General features: G+C 35.1%; 1 protein-coding gene across 1 annotated transcript in view; it reads right to left on the reverse strand.

Moving 5' to 3' along the window:
• DMXL2 (Dmx like 2) overlaps positions 1-15,339 on the reverse strand; it is a 47,603-nt gene that overhangs the window by 24,384 nt on the left and 7,880 nt on the right. The window contains 16 exon segments of the mRNA XM_036389828.2: positions 112-339; positions 800-919; positions 1,591-1,708; positions 3,105-3,194; positions 4,251-4,372; positions 6,022-6,721; positions 6,896-7,173; positions 7,290-7,523; positions 8,281-8,455; positions 9,747-9,930; positions 10,246-10,424; positions 11,169-11,235; positions 11,613-11,769; positions 12,417-12,495; positions 13,172-13,243; positions 14,960-15,085. Coding sequence (XP_036245721.1) covers positions 112-339; positions 800-919; positions 1,591-1,708; positions 3,105-3,194; positions 4,251-4,372; positions 6,022-6,721; positions 6,896-7,173; positions 7,290-7,523; positions 8,281-8,455; positions 9,747-9,930; positions 10,246-10,424; positions 11,169-11,235; positions 11,613-11,769; positions 12,417-12,495; positions 13,172-13,243; positions 14,960-15,085 — 2,929 coding nt within the window.

The following is a 15,339-nucleotide window of genomic DNA, read 5'->3' on the forward strand; positions in this document are numbered from 1 at the left end:
TTGTGTTTTCTGTATCAGTAAATCAGAATCTTACAGGCTGGGGAGATACAATTCTATAAACTAGGAGATAAATCAGTGGACCAACTGTATAGCAAAAATTGTAAAAGTTACCTGCTGAAGGAGTTGCTCTTACTACTTCCACACCAACAGGAAGATCCAGGGGTTGGCTATACACAAGTCTGGAGCTGAGAATGAGTTTACTGGCAGTCTGAAGGTTCGCAATTGATGAAGATCGTGGTATGGGACTTATGCCAGGTGATACATCTGGAGAAGAATCCAGAGTCTTCTGCTCAGGTACACTAAGCTTATTATCTGCTGAAGATGTTTCAGTTGATTTTGCTATATTAAAAAATGCAAGAAGTGTTAAAAATTGTTTGTAAGGACAAAGTATTAATATCTGATAATCAAATTTATTTGTTTTTACAAGAGCTCAAGTTGCACACAAAATAATTATATGATGTGTGCATGCTGTGTCAGTTTTATTGCATGTTGTGACCATTCATTTAAGACATCCATAACATTCTGAAATACTGATAGTTTGAAGTAAAGAAGCCACTGCTTAAGTACATTACATATCCCATCAACACATTTTAATATTGTTAGTAGTATAAAATGCAATCAATATTTGTAAGGAAGTTTATTGCTTCTATGACATTGATATATTATTCTGAAGATTCTTGATTTTTAGGCTTCTGCTGGGCAAAGGCAATACAATTTGTTTTATAATAAACAACCAAAATTTGTTTTATCTTAAGTAATATGATAGAAATGTCTAAGAAAATTACAATCACTCACTCACCTAAACAGGCTTGGACAGATTTGAGATGAAGATGCCACATTTGAAGAACAGAACAGCCACTACTATCTTTTTCAATTACTACCAGGTAGAACTTCTCTGAGAAAGGTGGTGGACGATACCCTGTAATTTACATATCATATATCTAATATATAAACATATATATTGATATAGGTTCATGAAATTTATATTTAACCTAAATAATTTTTCCATAGCAAAAGATTCTCTAAAAACTGACAATAAAATACCCATTTTCATCTTTGAAATAAATGGTTAGATTATAAAACAAAATACTGACTTACAGACAATCTGAGTATTAATGGCAAATCTAATTTATTAGATACTTGCCTTTCCATTCAGTTTGAACTATTTTGCCAAATTATAAAGACTCTTCTACCTGTCTCCCTTTTTCTTTTGAAGTTTTAAGTCTACTACCAAACCTTCCAGTGACTTTCCATTGTGTTAACTTGAAAGCCAGATATATTGCCATCATTACCTGCAACTACCAAATGATGCAGAAAATGTGCTTCTATTCTGTTCAAATTTTATATACGACATAAACACTTTGAAAAATGTACTTTGTCATATAAGCTGTTTCACTCTAAGCAATTAGAAAGTCTTTGTTTAACACCATTTAGCAACAATTCATATGAGCAATACCTGACAGCCATTTCACTAAATTTTACAGATTCTCATTTAAAAGTAAATTACCACATGCCAGCCAGATTTTAGTATTTCCTGGAAAACATTTTTTGCTACCAATTTAATTCATATTAGTTATAGTCATGCTATACCTTGTGATGGCTGGAAAAATATCTCAGTTTCCTTCCCTTCTGCATCCTCCTTATGTGGTTTGTATCCCAAAATGAAGTCTTCTTGGAAGACATGAAGCAATTGTGTGTTTGAGCCACACTGAAACATTGAGCAACTGTTATGCTTCCAGAACAGTACAGCAATATTTAGTATTAATGCAATTAATTATTTCCTCTATGCAATCTAGGCACCAATGAGGAAGACTTCCTTTTATAAAGTTTAAAGTTATCATCAGAAAAACCAAATATTTTCCTTTCATATTATGAACAGCATGTTCTAGAACTCATCATTTGTATATTGAAACAATTTCACCAGGGTCTGCCAGGACAGACAAAATCTGTAATAACACTTCTCCTGCAGTTATTGACAGATGAATTAGTATCTGACTCATTTTTATTTCTTTGGTGTTGAATAAATAACAGTGGCAAAAAGTCTCAGACTTTTATCCCACTTCAGTGGAAGGACACGTCTGCAGCGAATTGCTTGGGAAATCTGAAAAAGGGAACAAATTGCAGATTTTCCTTCTCTCAGATATCTTAACATCTGTCTTTTCTGACAGCAACATATTTCTTTGCAGTAACTCTACCTTGCTACAGAGAAGGCTGCTCATGGTGAAACCCTTCCCTGCTGGTAAGGAAAAATATATCCCCAAAATAGAGTGATGGCAAAGTGATGCTGCAAAACACATTTTTTTTTCCAGAGAAACAAGATTGTATTCATTGTACTCATTTATAAAAATCATAGGAAAATGTTTTGTAAATCTGAACTTAAATTTGAAGATTTTATGTTACTGATACGTAAAAGACACAGAAATTTATTGACAATATAGAAATACTTATTTATAAATGTCCAAACTCCATAGTTTTCTAATTAAAATTGTTAAAACTCACTGTTTCTGCAAGCTGCTAAACAGTGCTAAAACTGCTCTATGCTCTAGAAAAGAGCACTGGAGCGTATATCATATATATCATCAAAAGAACCGAGTAAAAAGAAGGTTCAATTATCCTACCTGCTCACAGATTGAGAAGTATAGCTGTGTTAATTAATAAATTTATTTTACAATACAAACACAAAAAGCTTGAAGTCATACCTGGCTATCATTCTTACATTTTGGATAGTTAGATCTAATTCTTAGGTTTGGGCTGTTAAAAATTATTTAAAATTTATTTTTGTTTTTCTGGTTTGAGGGGATTGTAATTATTTCCTTTAAATTATGATACCATGGAAACCATTCTTTAGTAAAGTTTTGTTTTCTTCAATAATTATGCTTAGATAGCTTTACTCTAAAAATGAACTTTGAGCTCTTAGCAGCTAACAAAAAGTTGGCTTAGTAAAATGCTCAAGGTACCTCAGTATTCACAAAAATTCAATACAGTCATTGTCACCCTAGAAAAATGTAATCTCTTCTACGTCTTTTCAACAGGTTAGGCTAATTAACAAACAAAGTTATTAAACACCCTTATGTGATACTCTAGAGAGTCAACCATTTATTTACTTTGTTAGTTATTGCATCGAGCTCAATGATACATCCTGGTCGAGCAGTAGATTGTTGGCTCACAATATTAAACACCTCCCCAATAAGTTTCTGAAACAGAGAAAAATGAGTAGAATTAGTATATTTTTCCTTTGGACAGAAGAAAATTGCAGTTGCTTATGATAAACTGATGCTTCAATTTTTTCTTGTTGGCACAAACCATAACAGAGTTCTTGCAGTTGTCACTTTGACACTCATGAATAATGTATTTATCAAAGCATGTGCACTGTTGTGAGTCAGTAGCTCTTCATGGGGATGAAACACCAGTTTTTATGGAAGCTAAATATTGCTAATTTAAAGATTTATCCTTACATAACACCACATAATGTGTCTGTGCAATGAGAAACAATATACCCTTTCACTTCTCTTTCAAGCTTTTGTCACAACATGTAGAAAACACCTTCAGTACAGCTTATATATAAGCTGAAAGCTCTATTGATTTTTGCTGGAATGTTCATAGTCACTGCTCCTAGAACAGATTCTTCAGCCTGATCTGAATAATGACAGGCCCTGTCTTGCAAGATAAAATAACAGAAGAATGGGAAAAAATTAAAGATGTGTTTCTTTGTACAATAACAGTACAAGGTCAGGCTTTACTCTTCCTAAAGTCACAGCAATGAAAGATAAAAAGAGTGAAAAAATTAGTTATTGAAAAAAGAAAGCTAATATGACCCTTAGCTGATTTCCTTACATCCCACCATCTCTGCCCTTCCTCATTTATAGATGTAACTTAGGTGGATACACCTCAGCCTTGCTCTTCTGTTTTCCTTTTCCCTCTTGCTCTTGACTCCCCTTTTCTGAGAGGACAATCTAAGAAATCCTATTTTTCCTTTTCCCACCTGCCACAGGTTGGGGAAACTTGTATGGGAAATTTTGGTTCAGTGCAGACACTTTTAGTAGTAATATCTGCATTTTTTTCTGCTAATGCCTAAAGACAGCTGCAAAACATGCAGCTATGCAAGATGTAATGCATAATGTCTATACATGAAATGGCACAAAAATCACACAGAACTAAAGGAAGACAAACCACTGGAAGCGGGGAGAAGGTGAGTTACATTAGTTGTATTTTAACAGTTTCAAACCAAACCATTGCTGTGTAGAACTTACAGATGATTCAGGGTCAGACAATTCATCCAGAAGCTTTCGTGCATCTACAACAGCTTGATAGAGCCTCAGGTTTTTGCCATCTGATGCAACAAAGCAAGCACTAGCAGAGTTGCAATAGGTACCTAATAGAAGACACAAAAAAATTCATGAAGAAAAAAAATGGCAGCCAATGGCATCAGGCAGTCTATTACAATCCTCAGTATGTGAACATGCTTCAAACATAATTTTCATCAAGCATTGAAGCAAAAAACCTAAGCAAATGTGTGCATTAATACAACATCACTTGAACTTTGAAATAATTCCCTTCTTGTTCATGAATGTACCCAGAACTCCTGAAAAAGGGTCAACAATCTAAGCTGAACTCATATATGTTTACAAACACTATTCACACAAGCCCCAGTCTGTAGTACACCTAAAGAAATGCTGCCATTCTTTACTCTGGTGATGTTTGATTTGCTGTCACCTCCAGGGCATTGCTTGCAAGAGCCAACTCCAGATTCCCAAGGTTGTCACAGACAATTCAGGGTAGGAGTCTAAGGGGAAACTATTCAGCCATAGCTTTCTTCCTTGTTTATTGACCCTAGGCTCTTTACATAAAATTAATCTCTATGAATATTCCCTTCTGCCCTGCAGTTGAAAGTGCAGACATAAAAGTGGAGGGAGAAATAGATATGTCTACAGTTCTGAACAAAATATGAAAAATTGTAAGAGTGTCTTTCTTTGTTTCTCGACAGTATATACAACAGGCTTGACACTCTGATATCTATTTTTCTCCAAACTACAAGAATGCAGCTCATTATTTGTGTTTAGAACACTTTGTGGGATACAAAGAGCCCAGAAAATGAATTTGTTTTATTTTAAATCAAATATATTATGTATTTATAAGTTTGCATTAGTATAAAATTTAATGCTACACCCATAGGAGAAATGGTTTTTAGTACTGTATATAAAGATGAAAACTAAAACAAGAGCATCTTTGTGATAATTAGAAAATAAGTATCAGTGTGGCTTGATAGAGTAACATTTGTAGAAGTAATTTTTTAATTGCAATGGAAACCTCTAAAATTAAAAACAAAAACTGAAGAATTGGCCAAGGGCATCATACATCAGATGTTGTACAGTCTGACCTCTGAAAAAGTGTTCTTTGCACTTCTGTAAAGTTCATGTAGTTTATTTATTTATAAATATCCTGGGTTCCAACTGGGCTTTTGTGAGCTTCTGGTGGTCTGAAGAACTTCAGTACTGTTTCAGGACCTCCTAAGCAGTTTTAAGCCAGTATGTTAAAGGGATTTGAGCCAATTTAATGCCAATTTTGGCTGAAAATCTTCCCCTATAGTTCTGATGTTGAGGTGGTCCAAATACTAGCTCTGTTCAAGCCAGTGCCCCTGCAGCTGCACGTAGCCAGCACAGTAAGCCATCAGCACACTTACATTTGCAAACCACATCAATGCAGAGAGCACTCAAGGAAGCTGCCTGAAGCACTGGGGAAAGGCAGCATCCTGTTCTCTGTGGGAGCAAGGAGTGCTTACTCACACAAAGGATTTCCTGAGTGTCAGCTGATCCACAGGGACTGCAGACACACTCAGACCACTGCAAGTGATTTGCAGGAGCTTAGCCACCAACAAAGTAAAAATGCTTAATTTGCATAGTAAAAGGAAATTTTTGAAAACCAAATGTAAATATACTCCAAATAAAACAGTCATTTATTTTAACAAATTAATTCTACAACTCACAGTGTTAACTCTAAATGGAAACACCCAGGTATACTCACCAAGGCAATAGCTGGGAATGAGTGTTGGAAGCCAGGCTACGTTAGAGAAAGCAGAGGTGTGAAGAGAGTTAATTCGAGCCAGCTCAGACACTCCTCCAGTGTAGGATAAAGGTCCTATGGGGTCTACTCGCCACAGAATCAGCTCACTGTAGATTGCATTTGGATCATGGAATGTACGGGTTGCTGCATTTTTAAGCTGCTGCTTAGAAGAACCTCTCTTATGTTTAATAGGATCCATCATCCTGTTTATCCTGTCGGAGTCCCAGGAGGTGTCTGACTCAGGAGTTAACAGAGCGTTGTGATGAGAAGATGTCAGCAGCAGTGGTAAAACAGAATGGCAGGCCAGATCATTGAGGTGAAAGCGGTGTCCACAGTACCTGAACTTATGGGATACAGTTAGCACAGTAGTGAAAGCTGATTTATCAGCAAAAGTAACTGCCCACTGGTTTAGAGAGCCATCTATGTGTTTGGAAATCATCATTACCACAGGAGAAATTATATTCACATTTGCGCTGTCCTGGGCAAAGCTTGGTCCTTTATTTGCTAGAGTATTTTCTGGAAAGTCCATTGTTTTCTGCTGTGCAGAACTGCTGCTGCTGTCTTTTACAAAGACAGGGCAGGCATACATCATAATATTTTTGCTAAGGGAGCTAGCATCTCCAGATGGAAATGCAACAGGAATCCTAGAAGAAAATGAAACCTAAGAAAAAAAAATTAAAAAAAAAATTAGAATATATGAACTCAGCTTCAGCCTAAATAAATGCTAGCTATTTTATAGGAAGTACTTAAAACGGAATTCCTACTGATGTTCAGCTCTAAAGCAAAGGATAATGTTAACATCAAAAATAATAAAACCATTTCAAATATACCATACCTGAACTTGTCGAAAGATGCCTGGAGTGTATTCATCTAAGTACTTCACATGCCACACTAGAAAGGTTCCATCAACAGGATGGATAGTGAAAAGCATATCTGGATTCCTGTTCCATTCCGTTAGGAGCAAGTCGATTTTCCGGTCCAACAAAACTGTGGGCAGAGGCAGGCGTGGGCCTGCTAGCAGAGATGTTTTGGGGCTTCCCTCTCTTTCTCCATCTTCATGTTCTGAAGAGCCTGTACCAGTCCCTGTCTCTGATTCTCTGTCTATAGACAAATCTGAAACAGAAATGTGCCATTTTATGCAAAGATTTCCCTATCAGTTTCCATTCAAAACACAGTATTTTTTTATCTGCTAGTAGTACTAGCTGAACAGAACTAACCAGATTACTAACCATGATCTAACTTCATATGTAAGCCTTTTTCTTTTTCTTCTGTTTCTTCTTCCTCTTCAGCTTCAATATCAAAATCTTGTTCTAGTTGTTGTTCTGAAATTTGTCTTAGATGCTGCATGAATACTTCAATAGAGGATGTAAAATGAAATTCTTTATTATTCAGCCAGTGGACGACGAAGCCTCCACTGCCTTCATCTATATTAAAAGCAGTTCCAGCCAACACTGAAGGAATATCTGTGGACATTTTAAACAAATAAAAAACCTATGTATTAAACTATATAAAAGTATATAAAGCTATATATTAAGCTATATATTAACCACTCATCTTTTTATTCATATATGTATGTACACACTTCACTTATTTTAGGTATAAAATAATTTGTGCCTACAAGATTAAAAAGGTAAAGATCAAGATTTTACATCCAATTGCAATAAAAACAGTAAAGATATTTTAAGGTCAATAAATTTACATGAAAATTTATTCTTATGTGAATGGTAAATGATATTTAGTGGTTCTAACTGCTCAGTTTCATATGTTGCAGTGTTGACTCTCATGTATGGATTTTAGGTAAAGCAAGTCACTGCTCTTTAATTTTTCTTCTTTAAAAATATTCTCCATTATTCTATAAAAATCAGCTGTTTTCCCACCAAAAGACTCTGATACAGCTTTTTCAATCACTACATTCTGCAGGATGCAATTACTCTATTCATCATACACCATGGGTCCCCAAAATCAAGAATCAAACAGTAACTAGACTGGAAATTTATGCTTCTTTTGCCTTCTGATCTGCAAAGATGAATTTAATTTCAGCTTATAAAGATGCTGAAGGTATTCAGAATAAATTTAGCTTCATTTGTCTTAAAAAACTCTATGCCAAATAATAGACTTCCTACAAATTCCCTCTATTTAGTTAGGCAAAGCTCAGCTTCCTTTACTTTTTTAATGTTGTGCAAAGACATTATTGCAGTCTAATCAATGGTTGTATTTCACCTGTATTAGGGTTGATGCTTGCTGCTATGTGGAAGTGACCAAGCGCATTTGCTTGATGGGAAATGTGACGCTGAACTTCGTGAGTGCCCTGCTGATCTGGCAGTACATCCGTGTGGGTAACAAGAACTGAAGATCTCCTTTGTCCTTTTCTCATATTTTTCAAATGATGAATTGTCTGTTTTAATTATAAAAAATAAATTAATAAATACCAAAAACATCGTAAGATAAAAAGTTACACTTGCATAATGCCTATAGCTTCTTTCTACCAAAGAAATGAAGACTAATTTCAAAAGGATTATTTTAAATATATTTCAAACCAGATTAGTAACATTTATGTACATCTGATCTACCCAAAAGTAAAGCTCTTCTAGCAGTCTTCTAAAAGTTCCTTTACTATCTCTACTGAACGACACCACAAAAATACACAGGATTTTGCACAACGTTCATGAACAAGATGAAAACAATCTAAAACAGTAACTTTTGTAATATCATTTTATAATGAATTATTTTTGTATGACTGAAAATTTCTGAGCATATAAAGAACACAACTGATTTAACAGCCTGAAGTGTACTTGCTCCCAAGCTCCATATTTATTGATGGCCATGATATTTAGGAAGTAAAACCTTAATCTGATTGTAATGGTTTACAAATGAGTGGTGAGGTGTTTTTTTGTTTTCTTATCTTTCCTTGGTTTTATATCGATAGTGTAGTGATGAGGATAACAGACCACCACTTTGTCATCTAGCAGCATTGTCTTTATTAAACACACTTAAGTGTTTATATATTTCTTCTGTGTACAAGAAGGATCAACTACACACAGCCAGAGATTAGGAGACTGACCAATCACACAACTAAATGGTGGAACAGATGTTTCTTTCTCTTTTATCTTGGACACTCTCACACATCCCACACAGTTGATTGAAACATTCTCACACTCACATTTGTAGCTGCAGATGATTTTTGGTATGCACTTTCTCATGAGAAAAAGGTGCTTGTTAAGGTTGACCAGGAGTAGCTGCTTCTACAGACAGGTTTTCTTTTACTGTAAACTTTATAGACTCACTAAGAATATAAGACTGTCACTGAAACAAAATTATCTAATGAAGTAACTAAAATTTAAGAGTTTATTTATTCTTTTGTCTTTATAATTGCAGACTTTCAGACCAAATCAGAATGAAACCATCATTACTATTCCACATTAAACATTGTCTCTTCCCATTACTGTTAGCTAACTATAAAAAAAGTAAATTGAGTTTTAAAAACATGACGCATGAATGCAGAGTTGGAGTCTCTGACTTTTTCAGTGTTTAGTAATAGACTTCGAAACCTGATATAGAATAATTCAGGTTATTCTGTTATGCATAGAGGTATTACATAATATACATTCTTAGAGCTCTATATCCTTCAATATTAAATTTTGAGAATCATGAAATAAAAATGTCACAAATTAAGTAATTACATGTACCTCTAGTGCATGTTGTATAGTGTCCTTTTGCTTTCCAGACTGTGAGATGGTGCTGCTGATGCTGGAAGTGGTGGTTTCACAGATCTGCTCCCCCAGGAGAGTATCTTCAGGTAGCAGCGTCTCTGCCCACAGCCGGCAGATGCCATCGAGGCATGACGTGAGTAACACATTACAGACCAACCCCCTGACGGCAGAGACAGCAAAATTACTGCCTGGGTAACTCAGTTAGCTACAAAGACACAGCAGAAATTAGGGGAGTGTACAAGAATTTAGTAGTTACTGTTTTATCCAAATTTCTGCTTCTCCCCTAACTGAAGGTTAACTTGATTATCATTATTAAAACCTGGTGATACAGAACTTAATGGGAAGGTGTTGGTATGCTTTGTTTCTTGAAAGTATAAGAAGTCTCATGCTCTTGATGGCAAAACATTAAGCAGAATGTTAGAAAAACACCTGATCAAAGGCTTGCTTGCTTTTTGAAAAAAGGCAGCTTTCAAACCTGGGCATGTACTTGCTGATGTTCCGCCAGGAAAATCCTGTCACTGCTCGGGGATGCGCCAAATAAACAAAGGAAAACTGCACATCCTCTGAGCCTTTCTTCTTTTCTTCATTCTCTTGGGGCAGGAGAGATGACTTCCAACCTGTCATAGGATACCAAACCTTCAAGAGGCAGTCATCCTAGGTAAAGCAGTAAAAAGCCAGGGGTTTAGGTAGCTATAATTAAAAATGTAACAAAAAGAAAATCACAAACAATAAGAAACTGCTGTTCTGGTATTGTTGATGAAAATTTGGCTCAGAACTAAAATTCATCTCACTGTCCAACTAACAGTAGGTGCCAGTAAAAAGTGCTTACCTATTGAGACTTGTAAACCAAAAGGAATCATTCAAATGAGAGGCTGACATTAAAGAGAATTATTCATTGAAATCTTAGCTTGAATAGTGATTTGACAAAAAGTATTGCAAACTGAAATAGAATTGATAACTGAACCCAGAATTCACTAAATAAAAACCTTCTCTAATTTATCCAGACATGTGCATATTATACCAGTTAAAATGTGTATTTGTTCTACCATAACGATCTCGTTACTTTGAACAGAAGTAGAAAAAATTATGTATATCTGAAAATTCATCTAAGTATACTACATCTAAAAAAAATTCAAATATATATATATAGAACACATAGATACATACAAGTCTGTATCACTGTCATTTATTCATGTATTCAGTAAGAGTACATAGATAAATCCAACTTCTTGCTGCTGAAATCCATGGAATTGCACAAAATACAGCATTACACGAGATCATAATTTACCTTTGCTAAGACTACAATAGAATGTATGGTCCAGGACTATTCATATTACTTACTTTTGTCAAACAAATGAAAAATACTTCAGAATCTTAATTATTCTTTTTTGTCCTTACCTTCCCAGCTGTTGCAAAATATTCACCATCAGGAGACCATGACATCAAATGTACTGATGTTGCAGTCCTACAGAACACAAGAGCAAGTTAAGTAAGGTCTATTTATTCTAAAATATTATTCCATAGGTATTCAGTTGATTCAGTGTTACTGTTCACTATTTAAATTTAATATTAAATTAAGTAAAAATTAGATTAAGTATTTTATAGTTGTTTTGTTAAGCATACTTTTTGAATAGCAGGAGCATAAAAGTATTTTCATACTTTATTGAAAAGACCGCTCAAAAAATTGGTTTAAGTACAGCAAGCCTAGGTTAGATTCAACAGGAGTGAGGATTTTTTATTTGAAATAACTTATATTGTTTGAATTTTAGGGTATTTAAAAGCACATTTTAAAATATAGGTGAGGTAGCATTGCAATTTGTCTTAAAACAAAAATTATCTCACTTGCACTGCCAGACACATTTCCAGTCATTTAGAACCGGGAGAACTTTATCATCCTTGATCTGATTGCTGGCATCATCATCTTCATCTTCCTCTAGAATGTCATCAGATGGAGGGGCCCACAATTGCAAAAAGTCTGTTGCTGTCAATAACCTGTTACCTGAAAGGGAGTGGTACCAAAGCTATGGAACCAGGATGATGAAGGTATGTTGAAAGATTAAGCCTCTCTTCATATTTTGTTGTGAATTATCCAGAACAGGTTGAATGCTAAACTTTAGTCCATTTTAAATATGATAAGGTATTCCATCATTTCACCCAGCTGGTTTTATTAAAACATTTTGAATTTATAGTATCTTTCAGTAAAGAATACCAGGGCTATTATTTAGCTCCTCTTTTTGCATTATTAAAAGGAGAACTTTGAATCATAGAATTGTATTTACCAATAAATGTTGCAGATGCTTAATAGTTATTCATATCTCAAATAAATACACAGACATCTTATAAAGATTCATGTCTAGGTACATTGTTGACTTCAATTGTGCTAAAATTTTATTTAAATTATTATTAGTGGCAATTTAAGTCAGTTAACAACTTAGCGCTATGATTCCCAAACCAAGATCTTACATAAGAGATGCAAACACTTGGCACAGCATCTTAACAAATGTTAACTGTAGCCTCACATTTTATGCAACACTGCCTGAGAAGAGGTAATTTAAAATCTGCATATTCAAGCTCTCATTTTATTACATTAAAAATATTTTGTCTAACTACAAATGTTGACCAAATACTTCACAAATGATGCATTACCTTGAGGATCCCAGGCCAGGTTGTAAGTCATAGAACTGAGGAAGAATTGCCCAGTTTTTAGCCACTGACACTTCAGCTGCTGTAGTGTAAAAACAGTCAAGGATTAAGTCTCACATCAACAGCAAAAAATAAAGATATTGGTATTTCTTTCTATATGAAATTGCTATTAAGCCTGCTGCAAAAGTATTAAGTGGTAAATTGCTAAATCTAGTTTTAATATGTTTTTAAATTGTTTTGTAAAATGTAAGTGCATCCCAGGGTGCCCTGCAAACCAGATCTGGACTTGTCCCACATACAAATACTTCTGTAGATTACTTTGAACTACTCTGACCATAGATTTAGAGGAACATAAGGGATGGCAGTATAGATACCACAAAGATTGTGAAACCTGCTTGAGAACATCCTCAGTGCTCAAGTGCTCGGCCATGGCTGTGCTGTTAAAACAAGTCCAGGTGCACTAAACAAGTCTGGGTTGTATTTCTGTCCTGCACCTCTGACAACCTCTTTAAATAAGAAATACCAGCTTGTAATTCTAGTATGAGACTCAAGAACAAGATGTTGGGAACTTAGGAGAAGTGCAGTTCACAGCTCATTCAGTGGAAAAGTCTACCCATCCAGTTGTATTATGAATGGTGGAAACTGTTTATTCATTATTCTGTTGTGTGTCAACATAATATAATAAAAATAACTGGCAGACAGACTTTTGCCTCTCTTAAGAGCCTAAACAGAATGAAAATAATGAAATACACACTTACACAATTTCTTTTATGAGAATTTATACCGAGTGGTTCAAAAATGCAAACAGCGTTTCCATATGATGCTGCAATCTGGGGAAAGAAAAAAAAAAGGTTGAAGACTCAAAATGTAAGGTTAGGACGCAAGTGGAGTAAGTGCTCCTTAGTATTCCAAAATAGCTAAAGAATTTCCAGTACCTCTTCTATGTGCCAGGGTTCTTGAAAAGTGAAATTAATACAAATGTAATTAACTATGATATGGGTATATTTTCTTAAGGCAATTGAGGAAAACACACTCTTGAATAAACCCACCTTTCACATTTTAACTCTAAACAGGGCAGACATCTCATTCAGTGGCACAAACACAGTCACAATCTTCTAGAGCAACTACTCTTAATGCATAAGAGAAAGTTGATGCCTTCACTGCTTCTGCTCATGTTCTTTGTACTTCACAGCTAACTAATGCATTAATTATTAGTGTCTGTGTCCCTAGATTCCGTTTTGTATCACTAAATCACTAAATAATAGTTATAAGAAGCAGAAAGAAATCCAATTCTATTTTTAACATTCAAATACATTTTGAGAGGATATAAATGGTAAATAGAAAAATTGAAGTATATATGCCATTGAACCCCTCAGTTTCTTTCACCTATTTATTTCACAGAAATCTCAAAACACAAAATAGTATTTCTTAAGTATTTATCAGGGCCTGTTCCTAATACTCATATCCTTTAAATACTTCTACTATCTTTAAAACTTCTCTTTCTTCTTTAAAAGATTTAAAAAAAAAAAGTTTAGGTCCTTCCCATCCAGGATCTGGTTTCCTCAAAACGGAAATGATGCAAAAGTTTCACGACATTTATTATGAAATCTTATTTCTTCCTTAGGGGGAGGGGGACAGAAGGTTGCAACAACAGAGTCAGTCCCAAACTAAAGAACAGACTGTGAGTTTAGAGTCCTGAATGCAGAAGCACCCAGGGGTTTGTGGTAGTCTTGTAGGGACCATCTCTGAAGCTGAGATCTCCCTCCCACAATTACTGGGACTGCACTGCTGAAGTTCAAGGGCTCTGCCAACTAAATCTGCCCAGATCCTAACTAGGGCTTCCTCAGTACTGGTTCCAATTTTCACCCAGCTAATTCTAGTCAGCAGTGACAACTGACAAATGAAATTTGCTCAGTTCCAGTACTACTGGAACTCCTAGAAATTTTTTTTCCTTCTCTTTTTAACCTGTCTCTCTAGCATTGTTTAGGAATTTAAAATGAAACCACTAAGCAAATCAAGGGGCCATGCAGTTATGACAGCTTATAGTGTAGCACTTCCAAACACATTAAACATGCTGAAACTTTTCTAAATGTATTTCAAATTCATGACTTTGCAGGACACACACACATATGTGTATATATATGTATAGATAAATGATTTATCCATTTCTTCTTTTGTTACATGGAAGTACACAAAATGGAGCCAGTAATCATCATTTCAGTACCATCCCAGTTCTGATATTGCACTGTAACTAATGCATCTGTTCACATTTTGACATAGCTCTCATTGCAGGTCCCGGAAAGGGAATAAAACCTTTGTTCCAACATGTCTCCTGCTTCCTCTACCCTCTTCCCCAAATTACTAATAAATTGAAAGAATAAGACTAACACAAGAGGTGTTACTCAGAAAGTCCCAGATCAATAAACCATGACCTTTGTTGGGAAATTAACTCTTTCATTCCCTTAACGTATTATGTTGCTGTTTAATCATTCAATTTAGAGTTCTCAAATTTAAAAAATTCTATACAGATTTATTGAAATCCTTACCCTGCCTTGTCGCTGGGAGCACTCCACACAACTGACCTGGATGTTTCCATGTTTAGCACCGGGAATAATCTGCACACATTCAAAGTCATTTGCCAGAATAACAATGTCACAACCAGAGCCATATGCCTGAAACAATTTTCAAAAGAAATAAAATTAAACGTTTATTTTAAAAGCTAACTGAACACTTGCTACCGGACTGATGTTTTTGGAAGCTGTGAATATCCCAGTTAAACAGGAAGTTACAATGTAGCAGATTTGTTCCTCACTAATTCAATGAGCAACAAGGAAAAACAAAGTAGCAAGGGAACCATAACTCTATAGGGGTTTAAATGAAAGCAAACAGAAAAGAGAAAAAACCAAAAAACCCAAACTCCCAGATT

This window comes from Molothrus ater, chromosome 13, assembly GCF_012460135.2.
Source record: "Molothrus ater isolate BHLD 08-10-18 breed brown headed cowbird chromosome 13, BPBGC_Mater_1.1, whole genome shotgun sequence".
NCBI classification, from domain to species: domain Eukaryota; kingdom Metazoa; phylum Chordata; class Aves; order Passeriformes; family Icteridae; genus Molothrus; species Molothrus ater.